The sequence below is a fragment of the Macaca nemestrina genome, chromosome 18 (genome assembly GCF_043159975.1).
Source record: "Macaca nemestrina isolate mMacNem1 chromosome 18, mMacNem.hap1, whole genome shotgun sequence".
NCBI lineage: Eukaryota > Metazoa > Chordata > Mammalia > Primates > Cercopithecidae > Macaca > Macaca nemestrina.
The window spans coordinates 7,469,228-7,494,427 of record NC_092142.1 but is presented as its reverse complement, the minus strand read 5'-3'; the positions used below and the strand labels follow the sequence as shown (position 1 = coordinate 7,494,427).

General features: G+C 40.9%; 1 protein-coding gene across 1 annotated transcript in view; it reads right to left on the bottom strand.

Moving 5' to 3' along the window:
• LOC105467818 (RNA binding fox-1 homolog 1) overlaps nt 1-25,200 on the bottom strand; it is a 2,482,591-nt gene that overhangs the window by 648,464 nt on the left and 1,808,927 nt on the right. Inside the window, 1 exon segment of the mRNA XM_071083652.1 lies at nt 17,028-17,069. Coding sequence (XP_070939753.1) covers nt 17,028-17,069 — 42 coding nt within the window.

Below are 25,200 nucleotides of genomic sequence, written 5' to 3'. Positions count from 1 at the left end.
AACCACCATGGCACATGTCTGCATATGACACAAACCTGTACATCCTGCCCATGTACCCCAGAACTTAATAATAATAATTTAAAAATAAATAAAAGAAATTGAGGGATTAAAAAAATAGGTTCATAGGTATTTTTCATAGGCAGCCTTTAACATAAAGGAGTGGGTGATAAAATAAAATGTCAGGGATCTGATACCATCTGCTACAGACATCTCCCAGAATCTTTAGAAACATCCATTCACTCATTCATTCATGTGTTTTACTTAGCACTTAGGTGACACATAGAAATGCTTCTTGTTTTAATAATTTTTACATTTCTACATTCTCATTACCTTACTTGACACAGTTTGTGAGCAGAAATCAACAGAACTAGCAGGCAATAAAATAGTTACAGGCCGGGCGTGATGGCTCACACCTGTAATCCCAGCACATTGGGAGGCCGAGGCAAGTAGATCACCTGAGGTTTGGAGTTCGAGATCAGCCTAGCTAACGTGGTGAAACTCCATCTCTGCTAAAAATACAAAAAATTAGCCAGGCGTGGTGGCGGGGACCTGTAATTCCAGCTACTTGGGAGGCTGAGACAGGAGAATCTCTTGAATCCGGGGGGCAGAGGTTGCAGTGAGCCGAGATTGCACCATTGCACTCCAGCCTGGGAAACAATTGAAATTCAACAAAGTGAAATTCTGTCTCAAAAAAAATAAATGAATAAACAGTATCAAAGAGTCAGTGACATATGGTAGACATTCCAACAATGCTTCTTTGTAACAGCTGGACTTAAATGGCGAAACAATGAATGCCAGTAGGGACTGTGAAAAAAGAGGTTCAAAAGACAGGCAAGGGTGAGTCCTGGGCCAATGGCCACCCTGGGCTACCTTGCATGGTAGTTCTGAATGCTCTGGCCTCTGACTTACGATATTTTACATGAACATGGAGGTGGATCATCCCAGAACAGAAATCAAATGTCTGCAGTGTTTGAATACACATGGAGAATCGGTCTACTGAGAGTGGGGATACTGCATAAACAGTGTGGCATGATTTTGGACCCAAAGATTTTGGCTGGCTGATGTTAGATCTATGTATGCTATGTTACATGGCAAACAGGATTTTGCCAATGGAATTATACTTATGGATCTTAAAATAGGGAGATTATCCTGGATGATCTGGGTGGACCCAATGTAATCACATGAACCCTTAAAAGCAGGACAGAAAGCAGCCCGACAGATACAACAGAAGAAGAGTCATGAGAAAATCGAACCATGAAAATGATTTGTTAAACCATGGCTGGCTTTAAAGATGAAGGAAGGAGCCATGAAATATAAAAAAATATGTATGGCGCCCTCTGGACACTAGGAATGACCCTCAGCTCATAGCCAGTAAGAAAACAGGAACCTCAGTTCTCTAACTACAGGGAACTGGACTCTGCCCCCAATCAGAATGAGCCAAAAAAAAAAAAAAGTATTCTCTCCTAGAGCCTCCAAAAGAAACACAGCCTTGGCAACATTTCAGTTTTACTTCAGTGAAATTCATGTTGAAATTCTGACCTAAAGAACTGCAGTATAGTAAATTTTGGTTCTATAAACCACTACTTTTTTTTGTGGTAATTTGTTAGGGCAGCAGTAAAAAACTAATACAGATTTCAACATGAGTACCAACTCTAAACTAGTCATTTTGGCAGCCTGGAAGAACTCTGCTTAAATTAAGCTTTCAAGATCACCTTCTGGGTTTGGTTTAAGGATCACCTGATCAGTTCTCAGGGCCCAAGTCACAAGCATGGAAAGCTGGGGTTGGCATATGAGCTCCCTCTCAGATATATGCCTGCTATAGATTCTGTGTGTGTCCCTTCAGCTTATCTCATGATTATTTACTTACAGTAGATGCTCTGTGTGCATAATCTGTTAATGTGTGTTAGAAATATAAAGAGGCACTTCCATGTGTCTTTGGAATGAAAAATTCCACAGTTTGGTATACAAACTACCACATGAGTAACCTGTTTTTAGAAAATAAATGGTCTGGGTTCAAAATAAGTAAATGGCTAGAAACAGGATTCTGCCACTCACTGGCTGAGAAGATAGAGTTGACATCAAATGCTCCTCTTCTTGAACCTAACCTTTGTGTTTTCCTTCCTTTTCTCCTTGGAAAACTCTAGTATACAAAGAAGAAATGATTTCAACCACCAATCCACTCAGTGACTGCAGTCCTGACTGTGAAGGGACCTTAAATTAGAACACATAGATTTCTATAATTGCTGCTATAGTTGTGGAAAAATTTCTGCACTTTTAACAAAAACACCTCCCGCTTTATGAGTCAGGGTCAAGAAGGTAGATGTTAAAGAATTTAACTGGTAGCACCTAAAACTTTGCACATAAAATACTCAGCACATTTGGTAGCTATCTTAATATCTAACTAACCAGGGGAGGCATTTTCCAGCTGTCATAGTTGCATCCTGCAAAGGTGAGGCCTCAATGCTAGGTCTAACCCCAAAGTCCAAAGTAATAAAATACCACACCCTTCTCATATGTTAGCCTCACAATGGGAATGATCATTTAAGTTCCTTTCTTCAAAGCAAATGCATTCTTTTTTTTTTTTTTTTTTTTTTTTTGAGACGGAGTCTCGCTCTGTCGCCCAGGCTGGAGTGCAGTGGCGCGATCGTGGCTCACTGCAAGCTCCACCTCCCGGGTTCATGCCATTCTCCTGCCTCAGCCTCCCAAGAAGCTGGGACTACAGGCGCCCACCACCACGTCCAGCTAATTTTTTTGTATTTTTAGTAGAAACGGGGTTTCACCGTGTTTGCCAGGGTGGTCTCGATCTCCTGACCTTGTGGTCCGCCTGCCTCAGCCTCCCAAAGTGCTGGAATTACAGGCGTGAGCCACCGCGCCCAGCAGCACATGCATTCTTCACATGAGCTAAGGCAATCTCAGTAGACATCGACGTAGCCTACCATGTTTGTCAAAACAAGTGAATATAGACATGGGTTCAATTCCCAGCTCCACAATTAGCTATGGTTGTAACTCCTTTTTTTTTTTTTTTTTTTTTTTTTTAGAAGGACTCTTCCTCTGTCGCCCAGGTTGGAGTGCAGTGGCCGGATCTCAGCTCACTGCAAGCTCCGCCTCCCAGGTTCACACCATTCTCCTGCCTCAGCTTCCCAAGTAGCTGGGACTACAGGCACCCACCACCACGCCCAGCCAGTTCTTTGTATTTTTAGTAGAGACGGGGTTTCACCGTGTTAGCCAGGATGGTCTTGATCTCCTGACCTCGTGATCATGAACCACCCGCCTCGGCCTCCCAAAGTGCTGTGATTACGGGCATGGTTGTAACTCTTAATCCCACTTTTTCTCTAAGTGTGAATTAAAGAGACTCTGTGCACTAATATGTGAAATGCTTAGCGTGTGTTTGTGCCCAATGACTATAGGCTTTAAGGTTCTCATGCAAATACTATCAAACACACTAAAGCGACTCAGATGTTTGCATAACTTTTTTTCCACCTTGGAGTGAATTCAACCATTTCGATTGGTCAATAATAGTTTTTTGTTATTTGTTATTCTCTGGGTATAGGGTTTTACACAGGTGACTGTGGGGAAAAAAACACAAGGGTTACGGCCTTACACAGAAAGACGTGTGCTCCAGGAGCTCACTTACAGGTAGCGTCTAAAAAAATTAAACTCATAAAAGCAAGAGTAGAATGGTGACAGCCAGAGGCTGGGAGGCTGGAGGATTTGGGAGATAGTGGTCAAATAATACAAACATTCAATTACACAGGAGGAATTACTTCATCAGATCTACTGTGCAACATGGCGACTACAGGTAATCACAGGGTATTATATTCCCCAAAACTGCTAAGAGAGCAAATTTTAAGTATTCTTACCCTAAAAAAAAAAAGGTAAGTACGTGAGGTCATGCAATGCTGATTACTTCAATTTAGCCATTTCACAATGTACACGTATTAAAGCATCATGCTGTATACAATAAGGATATACCATTTTTATTTGTCAATTTTAGAAAAATGGTTTAAAAGAGGGTCAGCGCCTCAGATAGATGGCATCTTTGCTGCAGAAGAAGGTTCAGGAAACCCATGCAAAATCATGAAGCATGTGGACAGAGGAACTAGGCAGGGTGCTTGGAGATGATGCTGAACACGAGTGGGGAGGCAGAGTGTATCAGGGGAAAGGTGGCACTCACGGCGAGACCTGCACGTGAAGAAAGCAGACTACCTGGCTCCATCAGATCATCTCTAAAAGGACCACACAAGCACCTTCTACCTCTGGTAGAAGAAAGCTGGACAGAAGCAAACTTTCTAAGTAAGCTAGGGGCATTAAACCATGAAATATTAGAATGCATTCTTCCAAACACCAGTTGCTTGCTCATTTAGGTAAGGTGACAAATGAGTCTCCATACAGAATGGGTCTCACAGGAGGCTGTAAACTCCAGAGATGAAACCAAGTAACACGCTGTGACTCACATACTCATCTGTTCCTTTCTCCGTCCATATCGACCTATAGAGGATTGCTGCGTCCATCTGATTTGTTGTATGTGGTGGTGACACAGAGGGAGCCAAGGATGCCATCTCTGTCCCCAAATGGAGTCCACTATTTCTTAAGCAAACAAGAAAAGGCACATACACAGGGACTATGATACCATAGCTGGTTTAAAATGGCATTTCAAGAGGGCAATAGGATTCAGAATATGTAATTAAATCAGTGGTACTAATACACATCAGGATGAACTATCAAGTTTTGGGGGCTTTTGTTTGGTTGGTCGGTTAGTTGTTCATTTGCTTTTGATTTTAGTAGCAATGTATTTGATCCTCACGAGGCCTTGATGTGTGTTTGCTGGGGCTGTTGTAACAAAGTACTATGGACCAGGGAAATGAAACAACAGGAATTTATTTTCCCACAGTGCTGGAGGCCAGAAGTCTGAGACTCAGGTATCAGGAGGGTTGGTTTCTTCTCAGACCATCCTCCTTTGGCTTGTAGGTGGTCATCTCCCTTCGGGTCATGTAGTTTGCCTCTTGTGCGTGTCTGTGTCCTAATCTCCTCTTCTGTTAAGAACACTACCTGGCCAGATGTGGTGGCTCACGCCTGTAATCCCAATACTTTGGGAGGCTGAGGCAGGTGGATCACCTGAGGTCAGGAGTTCAAGACCAGCCTGGGCAACATGGTGAAACCCCGTCTCTACTAAAAATACAAAAATTAGCTGGGTATGGTGGCGGGTGCTTGTAGTCCCAGCTACTCAGGAGGCTGAGGCAGGAGAATCACTAGGAGGCGGAGGTTGCCGTGAGTGGAGATCATGTCACTGCACTCCAGACTAGGCAACATAGTGAGACTCCATCTCGAGAAAAAGTAAGAAAAGAAAAGAACACCAGTCATATTGGATTAGGTTCCATCCTTATGGACTCATTTTATCTTTATCTTACTTATCTTTTTAAAGACCTTAGCTTCAAATATAGTCACATTCTGAGTTACTGGAGGCTAGAACTTCAGTGCATGACTTTTGTGAGGACATGACTCAGCCCATAGAACATGATAATTTATTATAGCTCTTCCTCCATATCCATTGTCCTTGGTGTCAAGACTTCATGTGAATACCAAAGTCCATGGATGCTGATATAAAAGGAGGTCTCTGATATAAAATGGAGTGATATTTGCATATAACCTATGCACATCCACCCATATGCTTTAAAACATCTCTAGATTAGTTGAATACCCAATGGAATGTGAATGCTATGTAAACAGTTACTATCCAGAATGTTTAGGGAACGATGACAAGAAGAAAAATCTGCACATGTTCAGTACAGATACAGGTGTGCGTGTGGGGTTTTTTGTTCCCCTAAATATTTCTGACCCATAGTTGGTTGAATCTGCAAATATGGAACCTACAGCTATGAAGGGCCAATTGTATTCCTAGGGTGAGGCTGAGACATCAAAACATTTTACCAGCTAAATCTGAAAAGCACTATTCTCAACTCTCATTCCCACGTGAGAAATGGGTTAAAAATAGACAGTGCCTCGGTTCATCTCCAGATATCTGATCCAGTAGGTCTGGGGTGGAACTGAGGAAATGGCACTTATTATAAACATTTTCAGTGGCCGTTGAAGGGTACTCTGAGAAGGAATAACTTGGCAGAGAGACATGTGATGATCCCATAACATCACAAGTTCCTCTGACACTGCTATCTGTTTGATACTGATACAGATCCTTTATCTGTGGGCACCTGGGTGGTCCCCTGTGGTTGGGGGGAATATCTTACTCATACAGGGAAGGACAGGGTTCCAAAGACCCTGGAGCATAGACCTTTCTTCCTGTGCCTCCCTGCTCTTGATGACTGAGAATTGAGCCAAAAAGATGTACAAATTCAGGTAAGCATCTAGCCCTGCATGTGCCTGAAACCAATAGCTCCTTTCTCTTAGCTGCCAATACATAAAGTCAGTGCCAATCCACAGAGGCATCAGGGACGCATAGCAGGGTATGATGAAGAGTTGGCTTTTAGCAAACCTTTAACCAAACTCTTGGCTCTGCAGTTCTCCAAGTTTAGCACATTTCCCCAGTGTATCAGGAGGGATTCTTTGATCACAGGAAAAAAAGGAGTAAGTCTGACTAACTTCAGCAAAAAAACAAAAAAACAAACAAACAAAAAAAGCGATCATTTGAATGAGATGAGGTAGCTTAAGGGATGGATGGATGGATAACCAGACTTAAACATAAAGGCAGGAATCAGGGTGAATCTGAGGTCTAGCCCTGAGAGCTGTCTCTTCACTCAATTTCACCAGGATATCACTACCGAAATGAATCAACTCCAGGTTTTCAATCATGCTTGTTTTCTTCACCATATTTAGCATTACTCTACTCAATATTCAGAGTCTCAGGAGAAAGAATTTCAACAGTCCTGCCTTGGCCATATCTACATCTGATGGCTAGGGGCAGGTGTCTTGATTTATCGTCGCTCCAAGACTGCACATGTGAAAGAGGAAATGTAACCCAAATAGAGTAACGAAGTACTAGCTACCATAGGCAGAAATGTCCGTTGGCTGCACAAAACAAGGAAGCATGTGCTTGCTATACCCACAATTCATCCACATACAAAGCATAGGCTAAATGAAGTTTACCTATGTCCATGAAGGAGGACAGAAGGCTCTGCTGTCTCATTGCCATTTTTCTTAGGACCATCTCGGGTTTGTCTGCATCATCAGGAAGGAAGAGTTTCCTGCTCATTACTCAATCCTGCTGAAACTTGCCTCTTCCTACCCCCAACTAGAGGAAGCTAGAGACGCCCTATTTATTTGCTTCCTGCCCTATTTCCGTTGCCTATCAAGTATTTTTTTTTCTCCTGGAATGGTATTTAGACCTCAAAGGAACAGAGCAGGAAGACAACTCCTTGCTGAGACATCAGTCATAGAAATGAAGAGTAGCTATGACAAATTAAAATGTCAGCATTAGCGATTTGCTTGGAGCTGTTTGATACAGATTTAATGATAAAGCAAGAAATGGGGATAGATTTGCCCTGGAAAGAGGCATGATGACTGGGGATAATAGGCTAAATTAAAGCAAGGGAAAGGGAGAATGAATATTAAGCCAAATATCCTAAATGTGTTAACTTTTGAGTCTTCTCCATATAAAGTGTTTAAATGCCTGGAGAGACTCAAATAAAGAATTAATTAACATATATGTGAATTATAAGATTCAGCATCAAAAATGAAGGACAGTGGATACCTGTACACTTCTTTATTTAATCATATTTCACAATGAAGTTGGAAAAATTAAAATCTGTGACTAGTTGGTTGATTTCTTGATCAGAATCAATCAAGAAGTTGATTTCCTTGTGTTCATCAATTAATGTTCTTGCAAAGACTGGAGAACGTATAAGCTCTGTATGGAACAGGTCTTGTGAAGACAACATTTTAAAAACATGTTAAATGTATTTATGAATTTCTTATTTTAGTAGAGAAGCTGCCCCTGGGGATTATTTGCCTGCGTTCCTGCAGCTTCTAGAAGCAGAGAACTAATTACTTTGGGGGCAAACTCCCTCTGCTTGGAGAAAATCACAAAGGTGGGACCATTCGTTATGTGAGATTAAAGCAAGCAAACTTCTGCCAGTTTTTTCCTTGTATGCATGTGCACACACACACACACACACACACACACACACACACGAGAACATACATGAAATCTCATCAACCATGAAGATCTCAGGCCTGAACCCTGAGAGTCCTCTCTGCAACTCACCACCTACCTGGGATCTCTGCTAATCCCTGAGCTGATCACTGAAGTCTGGCTTTAGCTGATCATTTGGAAAGCTAATGCAAAGAATGGTATTCATGCTTACAGAGGGATGCTACTGAGGACAGCACAATCCAGAGAAGGAAGTTACTAGGCTTTTCTTAAGACAGGGAAGAATTCTGGAACAGCTGAACAACAGTTTGCATAGGACAAGCACCAGGATGTATACATGGAAATGTCACCCTCCTTGGGGAGTCCCAGAAATTACTTGCTGGGGGATTCAATAAAAAAGGATAAATTTGTTCTTCCATTATAGACAGATGGGGTTCTGAGTCATTAGGGTTGGAACATAAAAATAAGCATAATTTTATTTTGTGTTTCCAGCCCTAGTTGTAGCTATTCTATTCTTTAAAAGTCATTTCATCTGGGAATGGGAGAAGGTACTTAACTGGAAGTCCTTCAAGCAAGGAATCACTTTTAAAGTGATACAGAAGTAACTTCAATCTTTTGTTTTAATGTAAAATATATGAACGTTCATGCGTTTGTTGATCTTTGATGTGAGTCTAAGGCCTTTTCTTTGAGTGATTTCTCTGTCGATATCCCTCATTATCCTTCCCACATACACCTCACTAACATTTCAGTCACCAGCAGGGGTTGGCTAACTATGACCCACTGCCTGTTCTTGTAAATAAAGTTTTATTGAGACATAGCCTCAATCATTCATTTTATCTATGGCTACCTTTGTGCTACTATGGCAGTGTTGAGTGGGGGCAATGGAGACCCTATGGCCTTCAGATACTAAAATAGTCACAATCTGGCTTTTTTCAGAAAAAGTTTGCTAACTCCTGGTCTATGGCATCAATTCTGGGTTTGATTAAAGTGGAATGAGAATGTCAAGACACACTGAAAAGAATCTGACTGCAGGATCTTTCCAGATTTCTGAGGGTTTTTTTCCACGAATATTTTGCAGTCCTCTCACCCACAGCTAATCAAAATAATTTTTGAATCCTGTTTTCACACAACGTTTCCAAAGCATTTAGTTTTCATAGAAACAGCTCTTTTTCTTACTGCACTCATTTTTCATCAGTTTACATAATATTCCACTAAATAATGTAATTACAATAAAAAGTGCAGCTGGCAGAAGCAGCCCTGGGAATAAATACAACTGACTCTTGGCAAGCAGACACCGCAACGGGTGAAGAGAAAGGTAAACTTGTACCAAATAGTCACTGCATAGGATGCTGTGCACATCTGCCAATATGTTTTATAAAGAGATAGGACAGTATGTATTAATCTGGTACGTTTGATAAGTGAAGGTCAATTAGGTAAGCTTCTTCTGTTCATACCCTTTTACATAGCATCTCTTGTTTCTCATATTCATCAGTTTCACGTTGGACATTTTTTGCCAGTTGTTGTCAATGATTATTTGACAAATGTGTGTCTTTTCCACTAGCCTGTGAGGTACAAGAGAATAAGAACGGTGCAAGTTTTAGTATATTATTATATCTCTACTGCCTAGCACAGTGACTGGCATATGGTTGTGCTCAGAAAATATTTCTTGAATAAATAACTGAATGGAAGCAGGCGTTTCTGCAATGAACCATCTTAAATTATAGTCAGGAAGAACTCATGGATCTTGTGAGGTCTCACCAAGGAGTGGGGAGAAGGGGGGCTTACATTTTCTCCCATGCTATCATAAGAGCCACTAAGGAATGAAAAGTTGGGCTTTAAAAAGCAGGGAGGGGTGAGACACGGCGGGGGAAGGTATCTCTGATTCTGATAGCTCAATTCCAAGGCAGTCGGGAAGTTTCATTATCTGATGTCCAGATGAAGGCGATGAGTTTAAGCCAAGATGATCATTAGCAATTTGCATTATGCCATCCACATCACTCTTATATCTAGCAGAAATGAGAAACTCGCTTCTAACTGGCAAATTAAATATTGATAATGCAGATCTGCTCTACAACCTCCTTCACAAGGCGGGTACCATGATTTGAGTATTTCTAAAAAAACTCAGTCATTTGCATTCCGGTATCACAATCTCTATCATAACTGTGGGCAATCTGTAACATTATGAAGTTAATATTTATCTTTAAAGCAACCCATTTTTAACTTAAATAAATGAAACAATAAATGGAACATAAAATACGACATGTGCCAAGAAAACTTTGTATTGCCACTGCAAATGGAAAACCAATATCAATAGTCACACATAAAAGTTAATGAAAAAAATCCATTAATATCCAACAATAATTAAGAACCTTTTCTATTCCAGACACTTTTCTAACAACCTCACATGCATTAATTATTTTAATCTTTTTTGCATGCAAATATACAGACACAAAGACACATGCGCATGCACACACACAAAAAAAACTTATGAAATTGGTGCAATGATTATCTCCACTACACAGTTGAGGAATTTGAGGTAGAGAGGATTTAAGTAACATGTACAAGGCTACAAAGTGCTAAATTGCAAAGTCTAGATTTTATCTCAGTAGGCCTAGCTCCAGGCCCCTGATTCTTAACTACTATATTTTGCAAACAATGTTTTTAAAGTGCAAAGAGATGCTCTAGGGCTGTAGGCTCTCAGCCTGAGGCACACTCCCTTTCCCTTAAAAAGAAAGCTTAGAAAGGGTTAGAGCACTGTTAAAGATACTTTAGTTTAAACTGCGAGTTTCTCATTGACATAAAAAGGACTGAGAGAGAATGGGAAGGGGAGTAACTTTCTCTCTAAGCGATTCCCCCTTTCTTAAAGACTTGGTGTTCGCCTGAAAGCTGTGAATAAGACGTGGGGTAGGTGTCTTATATTTTGGGAAATACAGAGCTAGCAGTTGGTGGTAGCACATGTATTTTCCAGGATCCTTTGTTCAACGCCGATAGCCATGTTTTGAAAGCATAGCAGATATCTATATCTATATCTTCGGTGGTTTTTTATTGTGGGTTTTGTTGTTGTTGTTGTTGTTGTTGTTGTTGTTTGTTCAGACAGTCTCCCTCTGTCGCCCAGACTGGAGTGCAGTGGCATGATCTCTGCTCACTGCAACCTTCACCTCCCGGGGTCAAGCAATTCTCCTGCCTCAGCCTCTGGAGTAGCTGGGACTACAGGGGCCTGCCACCATGCCTGGCTAATTTTTGTATTTTTAGCAGAGACAGGGTTTCACCATGTTGGCCAGGCTGGTCTCGAACTCCTGACCTCAAGTGATCCACCCACCTCAGCCTCCCAAAGTACAGGGATGACAGGCATGAGCCGCCACGCCTGGCATCTTTGATGTTATTTACTCAGCCAGTAATGGCTCCTTTTCCCCAATAATGAAGTCTTCCCTCAAGAGTTGGCCCTGGGCAACTATGTTTCTTCATACCATTTCCCTGGACAGATCCAATTGGCCCAGAGTGAACAACTGATCCAGACTAAGCCAATCAGGCTTCTTTTCAGGAATGTGTAACCAGGATGCACTGATGGTCCGTCCCTATACCGGTGGAAAGTGATGCAGCATACATTTAGGGGCTAGAAGGTGTCATGTGTGCATAAAGGTAGAGGGAGTCTTTATCAAAAGAAAAATCCATAGAGGACCCACGAAGAGAAACAAAGACAGGAGATGAGCAAGAGATATGTGGAGTTCAGACAGCTTTCCCATTCTAAGCTCTGATTCCTGGGAGGCCTGGGTGCATGCCTTTTCTGCTTAAGAATCTGTCTCTATTGTTTGCATTCCAAATAACCTTAACTGAGAGGGAGTTATCTCCTAAATATTTTGCCATGTCATCAACTACAGAGCCTGCCCTTTGTGTTGTCTTTTCTTGCGGGGAGTTGGGTGGCAACAGATATGTGCTGTCTGTATGCTCTTGGCTGGTATTTCCAGGAGGAAGAGAAGTGAAATAATTCTTGGGAATAATACTGTATTAACAGTAGCTCACCTTGTTGATTACGAGGTCTGCATTTTTTTTTTTTTTGGCAGTGCTTTAACTAAATTGTTTTATCCAGTCACCAATCCTATGAGAAAGCTATTCTCATTTTATGCATACAGTCAAGCTCTGAGACACTAAGGAGCATTTAGAAGTTGGATCTGAACCTAAGTCCACAACCAGGACTTCACCAGCCCTACCCACCCTTCCCAGTATGCTGACTACAGTATCACGTTGCCATACTGCAGATCAGTATTTGAATCCACAGAACAGAATCTGGCATTCATGCATTTGGCTACTTAGTAGTTTTCTAACTGAGCTTGTTAATTAGCCCCCAAACCAACATCTAATACTCAAGCACAAAGATCCCTTTGTAGTCAAATATTTTATGAGTGCTCAGAAAAGTGGGCACTGGAATCTCCCACCCTATGACCATACAATCTCCCTCAACCGGTAGATTGTTCAGGGAAACAAAGGCTCCTGGGATCATATTATTTCTGTCTTACTTGTTTATTTGTCCATCTGTTAGTTCAGATGCTGGAGAGGTAAATGTTGATAACTGGATATGGTCACTGCACAACTATCACCATGACCTGTAGTGATGCTGGAACAAGCTGGTAAATACAGCCCATAGAATCAGGAGTGATTCATGCACAGATTCCTTAGTGAGCTCCTGTGACCATCTCCCCAGAAGAATCCAGCCAGTAATGTGAATTGCAAGCTCAGAAGAAGACTCAGTCTAGTCTAGATTGACAAACCTTGGGATGGAGGAATGAACAAGTCCCCTGTTGTATAGTTTGCATAACAACTGAGCAATGTGAGTAATCCCAATAGTTCTCTGAGAAGAGTGATCCTCCTGTTAGGAGTAACTGGCTGATGCCCTTCTCTTGGGAAGGGTAGGAGCCAGAAAGCTCATGGACAGCATATCTGGGCTGAGCTGGTAACTAAGGTACGATGCCTCATGCCTGCTGTCCACACCTAATGCTGAGGGGATATGAGCAAAGACTATATCCAGTGCAGTCCAAATTACACAAGGCAAAATACAAAGACAGTGCCAAGATGGGTAGAAAAGTTAGGATATAGGTTAGGATGGGCGATGTGACCTGTGAGATTCAAGGCTGGCAGCAAAACATCTGTGTCAAATTCCACAAACCAGAATTCACACAGTTGCTGAGCCCATATATGTAGGATGAAAGAGAGTAATGAAAAGTAATGACAGGAAACCAGCACCCTGACAAACAGAGTGGACCCCTGTGGATTCCTTTTGTGGCAGACGCCACTTGGTAACTACTCTGGAGTGCATTTTCTCCTTCCTTCAGTTTAAGTAAATCCTGTTTATGTTCAGGTGACAATGTGCCTGATGCCGGAAATGAATCATAACTGCTGCAGCCAATCACTGAGATTCCAGTTCACCTTGCCAGTGACTGATGTACAGATTGGCCAATGAGATCTAAGAAAAGGGTTGCAGTGACGAATTCTGGGAATTATTTTCCACCAATAAAATGCAAGAGCTGTGAAGGAGACGCTCCTCCTCCGATGAGAGTGCTGCCCTGTGAGAAAGTGATATGGGGTAGATGGCAGCCATCTTGGAAGAAGGAAAGGCCAAGGGAAGTACAGGGATTCCAAACCACTGCCCTGATACCGAAAAGCCTCTGAATCCACCCTGGAACTGGGAGGTGGAGAGTTATTTATTTTTGTAAATAACTCTTAGCTTTTCTGTAACTCACAGATAATAGCATCTTAACTGATAATACTGATATGATTTCAAGAGTATGTCCTACAACCAAAAATGTTTTGTAGTCAGCTGAGTTAGACAAAAGTTGTATATTATATTGAACTCTTTGTATTTCACCTTTGCACATTAAACGCTATGAGAAGTCCTGCAGTTAAAAAACAAAAACATTTCCGCTTTTTTTTTAACATGGTATTTCCTAAAATTAATCATATAATCGTTTTAAAGACTTCTTAATATCTTCAAGATACTAAGCACTTCACAGAGTCTGTTTTGGAAAAATTAACTTAGGCTTCGTGAGAAAAAGAAAGGAGATCCTAAGACCAAGTATAGGATACGCCAATTCCTACACAGCTTCGATGGGCACAAAACAGAAATGGCAGCTTTATCTTTCTGCATCATCTGCTATTTCCAGGAGGCCAAGGAAAAGGAATAAATTTTACAACTATCCACTTATATCCCTGAATTCTGACAACAGAATGCACTAATGAAGGACCTTCAACGTGATAACACGGCCACAGTCCTAGTCATCCTGGATAGCAAATCTGGAAATACATTTTGATTGCTGCACTTAGGACACATTTTAATTGTGGCTTGCAGACAGTTATCCTTCAACGATGTGGTAACTAAATAGATTTCTATTTTTCTTCCACTCTCTTTCTAACAAAGCAAAACGAGATTAAGGAAAATGCATTGCATTGAGATGGACAGGTATTTACATTTCAGTTCTAAATTTCTTTCAGAAATCCTTAAAAAATGCCCCCCTCAGGCCTGGCACGGTGGCTCACACCTGTAATCCCAGCACTTTGGGGGGCCGAGGCAGGCGGATCATAAGGTCAGGAAATGGAGACCATCCTGGCCAACATGGTGAAACCCCATCTCTGCCAAAAATACAAAAAAAAAAAAAAATTAGCTGGGCGTGGTGGCACGTGCCTGTAATCCCAGCTACTCTGGAGGCTGAGGCACAAGAATTGCTTAAACCAGGAGTCAGAGGTTGCCATGAGCCGAGATTGCACCACTGCATTCCGGCCTGGCGAAAGAAAGGAACTCTGTCTCAAAAAAAAAAAAAAAAAAAAAAAAAGTCACCTTAATAAAGGAAGTTTTCTTTTGAGGTGGTGGAGGGGCTCTTAAAGACACAGCCGTGAAAGGAAAAGAGGGAGAGAGGTAAGGAGGAAGAAAAAGAGATGGAAAGACAGAGAACAAAAATGAAGAGAACAGAAGAAAATATCTACAGATGAGATAGCTACCAGTACTTAATCACACTGGGGGTCTCCCAGAGGGAGCTGGACGCCTGAGTCATGTGGGAAGGGAAAATTCCATTGCACTCTCTTTGGTAGTATTTAAATTTTGAACCCTATATATGTGTGCTCTATCCAATCAAATGCGCCATCTATCAGTTCAAAACATTAATTCATTTAAAAAGCAAAAACAGTGACCACAAAAGTAACAACAAACAAACCACTGGTTCCTGATGTTAGAGATGGGGCTATTGGAGCCTCACTGGGGACTAATGTAAATGAACCATTATGTTAATATCAAGCCACTCCCTGCATTTATGTAACAGAGAGGGGAAGACTCCATTCTTGAACCTAAACAGCGCCCCTGTCGACAATGAAGTCATCAATGAGAAATAATCCCTTAAAATGCAAATAAACCCTTCATTACCTACTGTGTCCTTAACTTGCCAGGCAAGTGCCATTTGCAATAGAGATTTCAAGATTATCTTAATTCTCAGGAATTTATCAGGGACTCCTGGAGACAAAGGCACATATTTCTCTTTATCTAGCTCTGACCTAGTTCTGGCCATCGTCCCCATTCAAACAGCAAGAGAAATCTGAAGTTGTAATACATTATTTAATAGGATGAACCAGTAATTCAGACTGCAGGAAAAAAAAAAAAAGGCAGTAAGAGAGTTCAGAAAAGCTTAAAACATCTTGAAGTCTGTTCCATGAAGGAAAGGGTCACAACTAATGTTGGCACAGGTACTTGAAGGAAAGTGGGTAGAGAGGGCCATACTGAGATAGTACATAAATATGCATAAAAGAAACAGAAAACCTTAACTCGCTTCCTTGGTTTCATGCACCTGGATTCTGTTATTTTACCCAAGTACTTGACAAACCTGATGCCAACAGCAAGTGTCAGACGCAAGCAACTCTACAAATTATTGCCATCATGACACTATCATTAGGTAAATGCTCTGAAGTTACAGGGCAGTGTACGAAGGTATTAGGCCTGTCTGATACATTATTCTTATTTATTAGACACCTTTGGGCACAGTGGTTTCCCGACGCCAAATCACACTGTTGTGGTTTTAAAAGCAGCATATTTCTCTAATTTTTATAACAATTTGAAAACATGGCTACAAGGCACATTGTCCAGTAAAAACTGCCAACTTCCATTAGTGACATGAAAGATAGACCAATCATAATTTGAATCTCGTCCACCGAAAACATGAATTCATTTAAAAGAAAACAAATGGGGAGAAATCCCACCGTTTCTAAAAATGCCATCCCCATACCAAGAAGAATGTCCACTGAGACGCGATGAAAGCCGAACAATGTCACCAAGCTCCATTTATAACCAAACACTCCCTCCACATCTGGGGAATACTCCTTATACCGATATACCCGAGCACCAAGAGAGTTTCATTTTTAAGTGGGGAAATAGAATATGAGGTTTAAAATGTTGTCTCCCTCTCCCATATACACAAATGTCACTAAAACCAAGAGGTCTATAGATAACGCAAATTCTCCTAGAAAACGCCCTTGACATATTCCTTGCTCACCCACCGCAGTCAACAGCCAAAGAGCATTTTAGCCACTCAGCAAACAGCCTGGTATCCATATTAAGAAGGCAGCAAGCCATCCTTTTGACCTTTGTTATTACTTAGACCTCGTGTTGTACATAAAAAGACTACAATGATGTCAAACAAATTCCAGAAGAGAAGTATTTATTGCTGAAACTAAATCAAAAAATCCATATCTACTATAATGGCACTTCAAAAGAAGATATACTGTATTTACCAGCTCAATCAATACTAAATTAGCTGGGATAAATATTTTCAACTCTACCAGTCTTAAGATGAAGCCTGTTATTTAGAATCTGTGTCTTGGGAGAGACAAGGAAATTTTTGCTTATCACACAAAAATGAGAATCAGGAAGCATTTTACAAGCAGGTGCACCTACCCTTAGCTGCTCTCTTTCACAATTCATCTGTTGTCTTGAAACCTACAAAGAAGAGAAAACGAAGGGGAAAAGTCAGAAGGCTCTGCATCAGAAAAACATGAAAGAAAACAGAAAGTTACTTTTAATTACTCAGCTCAAAGAAAACCCATAATTAATTAATTATGTATTTAATTTTTCTTTAGGTCTACATAGCTCAAGCCTCACATAGCTCAAGCCTCACTTAGAGTTCAATTGTGTTATTCAGAAGCACAGCTAGGATACGTCAGACACTGGAAAGGGGATTAGGAGAGAGGTGTAGGAGAATGTGTGGGAGGCAGCATCTGCCTGGGATAAGGGCGGCTCCCCTCTCGTCAAGAAACCCCCCACCCTTTGCCCTGAAATCTCCGGCCTGCCCTATCTCACAGGTGCAGGAATTCCTCCATAAAGGTCCACTCGAGATGGTTGTGATAAGTCAGTGGAAAACACACAGTCTTCTCTGATGTTCAGGGCCAGCAGTGTCAGCTACATGCCTTGACAACTGGGTTATATTTTATGGTCCAGTTCTAATCTGATGGTAGTAAGTCCCCATAGGATTGTACTGGGGAGAATTCTGAGGTCAATGCTTCTATCAGAGAAAGAAACCCCGGTAGGTTTCTACTTTCAACCATCAGATAGAAAAATGGGTGTTAGCAATACATATGCCCTGCATTGATTATCTTTGCCCTGTTGACATGTTTTACTTAATGTCCAAGGATGCTTCTTTAGAGTGACCATATAACTTATTATCCAAACAAGAAAACATAGGTGGGTTAAGAGGGATGGGTGGAGTGGTATTACATGATTATACTAAGAACACAGATAAAAAGTAACACACACAAGGAAATTTGACATATATGGTCATTCTGTCATCAGGAGCTAGTAGACTCCACTGTGAACTAAAATAGTTTAGGCCGAAATAAAATTTAGGTCTTCATTCGTCTTTATTATGTATCTTTCCGGTATTTTTTTTTTTAACCAATGAAACAACTCCCGACTTCCAGCACCAGACAATATACTGTAAGTTTTTGAAACTTTTACGAAGGGATATGGAGGTTTAGGAACCTTTTGATGTATATTTTACGCATTTTGTACAGAAAGTTTCTTCTGACTTCTTCTAAAACAAAAAGAAGAATCTTTACTTAAGGAATGCACCAGAGCCCAAAAATCTAAAATCAGTGCTTTTCTATGCCTTTTTTTTTACCCAGAAATATTACAACTAAGAGTAGCTCTTAAGAAAATAGGCAGAGAGGCACACAAATGTTTACTTCCATGTCAATGAACCACAGCATTATTTATGAAAAAAAATTATGATGTGTGATAATGGGAAAATTAAAAACATACTATACTGATAGTGTAGCATAACATGTACCACTGAGAAACAAAGTTTTAAATATAGAGATCTGAAAAATGTTTAAAAGACACCATTTAGTTTTTAAGAAAAGAAACCACAGAAATATACAATATTAGGGTTCCTATCTTGTGTTAAAAATACAGTGAAACAGATCATTAAAGAAAAGGAAGGAAGGCCGGGTGCAATTACTCATGCTTGTAATTCCAGCACTTGGGAAGGCCAAGACGGGTGGATCACCTGAGGTCAGGAGTTCAAGACCAGCCTGGCCAATATGGTGAGACCCCAACTCTACTAAAAATACCAAAATGAGCTGGGGGGTGGTGGTGTTGGGTGCCTGCAATCGCAGCTACTTGGGAAGCTGAGGCAGGAGAATCGCTTGAACCCGGGAGGCAGAGGTTGCAGTGAGCTAACATCCCACCATTACACCCCAGCCTGGGCAACAAGAGTAAAACTCCGTCTCAAAAGAAAAAGAAAAAAAAAGATAAAAGTAAAGGAAGAAAAAGAAACTAAAGAGGAAAAGACTAGGAGAAATACTCCAAAAATTAAAAAAGAAACTGGTACAATTCTATAAACATCCAAAAAAAAAAAAACCCACATTGAATTATACACCTGAAATAGGTGACTTTATATTATGTAAATTATGTCTCCATAAACTGTTAAAAGATGAAGTGGGGAAAATTGATTGAGAACAGAGAGCAAATTAACAGTTGCCAGAGGACTGGGTTAATGGAAAAGGAGGAGTGACTGCTTAATGGGTATGAGGTTTCTATTTGGGGTGATTAAAATGTTCTCAAACTGGATAATATTTGCACAACATTGAGAGTTTACTTAAGCGCCAGTAAAATGTATACTGTAAAATGGTGAAAATGCTGAATTTTATTTTACGTGTATTTTAACACAGTAAAATAAATGAAGTGGGTAGCGAGGTTTCGGTTCTTGACAAGATGGAGACGAAAGAATTCATCCTGCTTCCCTGACTGAACGCAGAGAGGAGAACTGTATAGAATGCACGGGGCAGCTATTCGAGATCTGCAAAAATTAAATAGCAGCAAGTGGAGGGGGGAACAAAACGACCAAAATTTAAAGTACCACCAGATAAGTGGTACCACCACCAATACCCCTTAGTGTGGGTGCAAGGTAGCCAAGAGCTGAAAATCAGACACCCAGGCAGATAGAGACTCAGGAGAAGCACTTTGGTTTTGTCTTGAGAAACGAGACACAGGAATCTTAATGCTTAGAGAATAGGGAAAATCCCCATTGTTCTTTTTTTTATTATTATTATTCTTTCTTTTTAAAAGTTTATCTCTCCTCTTACGCTGCAGTCTCCAGGCAATCTCAGGATAGTGTTCCTGTATAAACAACAGTGGCAAGTGGGGCGGCTACAGACACTTAACATCTACGACTGCGGTCCCAAGAGGTTGGGCAAACAACTCCCACCTCCCATTGCTTTTCTTTATTTCCTCTCTTCTCTCGACACTTGGCCCTAAATGCAGACTCAGATGCCAAGCATGTGAACAGAAAAATGAAAAACAAACAAAATACCACCAGCTTTCTGGGTGGAGGACAAAAAATGGGGAACCCTCGAAAACAAGTATTACTTTGAGGATCCTGGAGAGAAAATAATGGGGGAGAATTACCCTCATACGTTATTTTTTACAAACTCTTGCACTCACCTCTCTGCTCATGTCTGTATCTGACCCTAAAAAGTTTCCATAAGCTTTGATAATTGAACTAAGGAACAGACTACTGCCCACGTCCCAGACTTGATATGTACATGGGAGACACCCAACAGAACTGATATTGGAAACAAATCCACAGAAGAAAAGCAAGAGCTTTCAGCCTGAAACCAACAAGATTGATTGCTTACTAAAACAAACATATCAACAACTTCCATGGGATTTAAACAAGGCCTAGAGTCTCATAACACAATCTTCAACATACCCAGGATACAAACCGAAATGACTTAGCATACAAAGAACCAGGAAAATCTAAACTTGCATGGGAAAAGACATTCACAGACACCAACATCCAGATAGCAAAGATGTTGGAATTATCAAATAAAAACTTTAAAGCAGCTGTTACACAACTGCTCCAAAGAGTAAGAAAAAACACACTGAAAATAAATGAAAATAAAAGAAATGGACAGTGTTAGCAAAGAAACGAAAGATGTAAAGAACCAAAAGGAGCTGGGCGCGGTGGCTTATGCCTGTAATCCCAGAATTTTGGGAGGCTGAGGCGAGGGGATCATGAGGTCAGGAGATCAAGACCATCCTGGCTAACATGATGAAACTCCATCTCTACTAAAATTACAAAAATAAAATTAGCTGGGCATGGTGGCAGGTATCTGTAGTCCCAGCTACTCGGAAGGCGGAGGCAGGAGAATCGCTTGAACCTGGGAGGCGGAAGTTGCAGTGAGCCATGATCGTGCCACTGCACTCTAGTCTGGGAGACAGAGCAAGACTCTGTCTCAAAAAAAAAAAAAAAAAAAAAAAAAAAGAACCAAAAGGAAATTTTACAACCGTAAAAATAACCAAAATCTCGGACTGGGCATGGCGGCTCATGCCTGTAATCCCAGAATTTTGGGAAGCCATGGGGGGCAGATCACCTAAGGTCAGGAATTCGAGATCAGCCTGGTCAACATGGTGAAACCTCTTCTTTACTAAAAATACAAAAATGAGTGGGGCGTGGTGGCAGGCACCTGTAAGACCAGCCTCAGGAAGCTGAGGCAGCAGAATCGCTTGAACCCGGGAGGCAGAGGTGGCAGCGAGCTGAGATCGTGCCACTGCAGTCCTGCCTGGACTATAAAAGTGAGACTTCATCTCAACAAAATTAATTAAATAAAATGGAATAAAATAAAATCTCACTGAATGTGTCCAAATACAGAATGAAGACAACAGAAGAAAAAGAAGTAAACTTGAGCACATAAAAAATATCCAATCTAAACATAGAGGAAAAAAAATGTAAAAAAAAAAAAAAAAAAAAAAAAAAAAAAAAAGGGAAACTCGGGCCGGGCAGGGTGGCTCACGCCTGTAATCCCAGTACTTTGGGAGGCCGAAGCAAGCGAATCACGAGGTCAGGAGATCGAGACCATCCTGGCTAACATGGTGAAACCTATCTCTACTAAAAATACAAAAAATTACCCGGGCAAGGTGGAGGGCACCTGTGGTCCCAGCTACTCGGAAGGCTGAGGCAGAAGAATGGCGTGAACCCGGGAGGCGGAGCTTGCAGTGAGCGGAGATCGCGCCACTGCACCCCAGCCCGGGTGAAAAAGCAAGACTCTGTCTCAAAAAAAAAAAAAAAAAAAAAAAAAAGAGAAACTCAGAGACTGTGAAACAAATATCAAAAGGTACAACATTTCATGTTACTGGAATTCTAGAATATAAGGATCAAGAGTTCACTGCAGAAAAAACATGCTAAGAAATAATGGCTGAAAACTTCCTACATTTGACAAAAGATATAAACACAGTTTCAAGAAACTAAGAGTTAAAATCAATGAAATCCACAACCACATATATCATAATCACATTGGTACAGCCTAAAATTAAAACACACTGAAAACAGCCAGACAAACAATGCAATACTTGTAAAGACCCAACAATTCAAATAACTATGGATTTAAAACAAAATTCAAAGTAAACAAAACAGACAAATGAAAATCCAGAGAGGTTGGCAGAAAGTAGCACCCAGTTATTTAAATACTGAAAAAATAGGCCGGGCGCAGGGGCTCACGCCTGTAATCCCAGCACTTTGGAAGGCCGAGGCGGGCGGATCACAAGGTCAGGAAATCGAGACCATCCTGGCTAACACGGTGAAACCCCGTCTCTACTAAAAATACAAAAAATTAGCTGGACACGGTGGTGGGCACCTGTAGTCCCAGTTACTCGGGAGGCTGAGGCAGGAGAATGGCGTGAACCCGGGAGGCGGAGCTTGCAGTGAGCCGAGATTGCACCACTGCACCCCAGCTTGGGGACAGAGCGAGACTCTGTCTCAAAAACAAACACACACAAAAACAAAAGAACTGAGAAAATAACTGTCAACTGAGAATACTAAATCCAATGAAAATATCCTTTAGAAATGAAAGTGAAATATGAAGGTAACTAAGCAAATTCACTGCAGATGGACCTGCTCTAAAATAATCACTATAGAAAGTTTTCCAGTTAAAGGAAATATGATACGTGAAGGAAACTTCAAACAACAAGAAAGGAAGTGCTGGAAATGGAAAGGGTAAACATATGGGTAAATGTTAATAGGTGACTGTACTCTTGAGTTCATTAAAAAATGTTTAATATCTTAAAGCAAAAAATGAAAAAAAAAAGGCAGGGGCAGGGGGAATTGCATGAAGAGCTTTTCAATTTATGGATATACAATACACAAGATAAACAAAACATAGGCTGGGCGCAGTGGCTCATGCCTGTAATCCCAGCACTTTGGAAGGCCGAGGCAGGCAGATCACCTGAGGTCAGGAGTTCAAGACCAGCCTGGTCAACACAGCAAAACTCTGTCTCTACTAAAAATACAAAAATTAGCTGGGCATGATGGCATCTGCTTATAATCCCAACTACTTGGGAGGCTGAGGCAGCAGAATCGCTTGAAACCAAGAGACGGAGGTTGCAGTGAGCCAAGATCACGCCACTGCACACAGAGTAAGACTGTCCCCTGCGCTCCAAAAAAAAAAAAAAGATAAACAAAACATAAAGACTAAAGAAAAAGAGACATACATGGTGATAAGTTTTATTATCTCCCATCTTTACTGAGGCACAATTAAAAAATAAAAATTATATATATTTAAGGTGTTCAACTTGGTATTTTAATGGATGTATAAATTGTAAAAACAATCACGAGAGTCAAGGTAATTAACACGGGTGATAACGTTTCTGTGTTCCAATTAAAGAGGCAAAATACTGAGTCTTGTAGACTGAGAGAAAGATATGTGTTATAATACTACCTTTAAGAAAACCTATAAAAAGTGATATGCCCAGAACAAATAATGTTAGAGTAACTGGATGTGCACCCACACACACACACCCCTTTACCTAAACCTCACACTTTATACAAAAATTAACTCAAAAGGGAACACGTTATCTATGTGTAAAATATAAAACTAATAGCCGATGCAACTAAAGACTGAGGGCAATGCTTCCTTCTTAATGCTTTTCTGTAGTTTTCAAATTATCCTTCGTAACATGCAGGACATTAATAATCAGAAAGTATTTTAATATCAGTACCTTGCAGAAATACAGGTGTTTTAAAAAAATGTACAGTAATAGTGATAGCATTGATTTTCCTTAATTAATAAAAAGTTTATCTTGGCTGGGCATGGTGGCTCACGCCTGTAATCCCAGCACTTTGGGAGGTCGAGGTGGGCAGATCACCTGAGGTCAGGAGTTCCAGAAGAGGCTGGCCAACATGGTAAAACTCCATCTCTACTAAAAATACAAAAAAAAAAAAAAATTAGCCAGACGTGGTGGCACACACCTGTAGTTCCCAGCTACTCGGGAGGCTGAGACAAGAGAATCGCTTAAATCTGGGCAGTAGAGGTAGGCAGTGAACCAGGATCGCGCCACTGCACTCCAGCCTGGGGAAAAGAGCGAGACTCTGTCTCACACTATTAAAAAAAAAAAAAGTATATCTTAGATTAGTATTTTTAACATCTGCCTTCAAATATTACAAGGATTTGCCAGACTCACAGGAGCACAATGTTGACACTGAAGGAACCAGGTGGCCTGCTGACCTCTGACCTGTGCTATGTGAAGTGGCAGCACACGATCATATTCCTATTGCAGACAATGTCAAATGCAAAATCCAACAGTAGCCAAGGAAATAGCTTTGCTGCCCTTCAAATGAAGCCTAATAAGGAAAATGAGATTTGTGAATAATGAAAAGGACATTTCAAGTAATCTCCATAGTAGACATATTTGTTTTTGCTGTGTTTATTTTTCCCTGCACAGCATCCCATATTGTTTTGCTTATATTCTAGTGATAATATCCAGCTTCTTTTTTGGGGTCATGCACCTGTACTATTTCATAAGTAATTAAGAAACTGGATGCCACCACCACCACCATACTCCACCCACTGCCAACCCCTTTGTTTGGAAGTGGGAGTCCCTGGCCAATTTGAGTCAATTCAGTGACATACATATCTCATGAGTAAGGTGGCCAGTGACCTCCCCTCCTTTAAGTAGCGATCAACAAATGCAGATCCATGCTTTCCTCACATCTTCCCTGAAGACAGAGCTGTCCACTGCACAAAATGGCAGAGTCCCATCACGTGTTGTGTGTTTCGGCTGCAGCCTTGCTCATCAAACAGCATCCCAAACAGGGTGTAACAGTGCTCGGAACACTCACTAAGTTACTGCTGCAACAAATGAGGCTCTTTAAAAAATTTCCCCATAACCATTATGGGAGAGGCTCGGGGTGCGGGGATTGGGGGGGGGGGTTGGAAAAAGGCACCTGTAACTCCCTACAGTCTGTGATGAAGAAAGACCCTACCTGAGCACTCTTTAAAAGCCAGCCTTGAAACATATCTTAAATGTACACTTCATCAAATGTCATTTCATTTGGAAACTAACATGTGATATTTTTTTTCTCCCATGGCAGTAATGCACAAAACCAATATATTTTATGGCCTAAATGAAAAAAAAGGGAAGTGGAAGGTCGGGCGCTGCTCCTTTAAGATGCTTCCAGAATCAAATACCACTCTCGAAAGGGCTGCCAAGTAAGCACTTATGAAAGGTTAGAAACTGAAGCAATAAACTTCAGCATGAGACCCTTTGCTCTCCTGGTTGAGTGGGATGTTTAATAGCA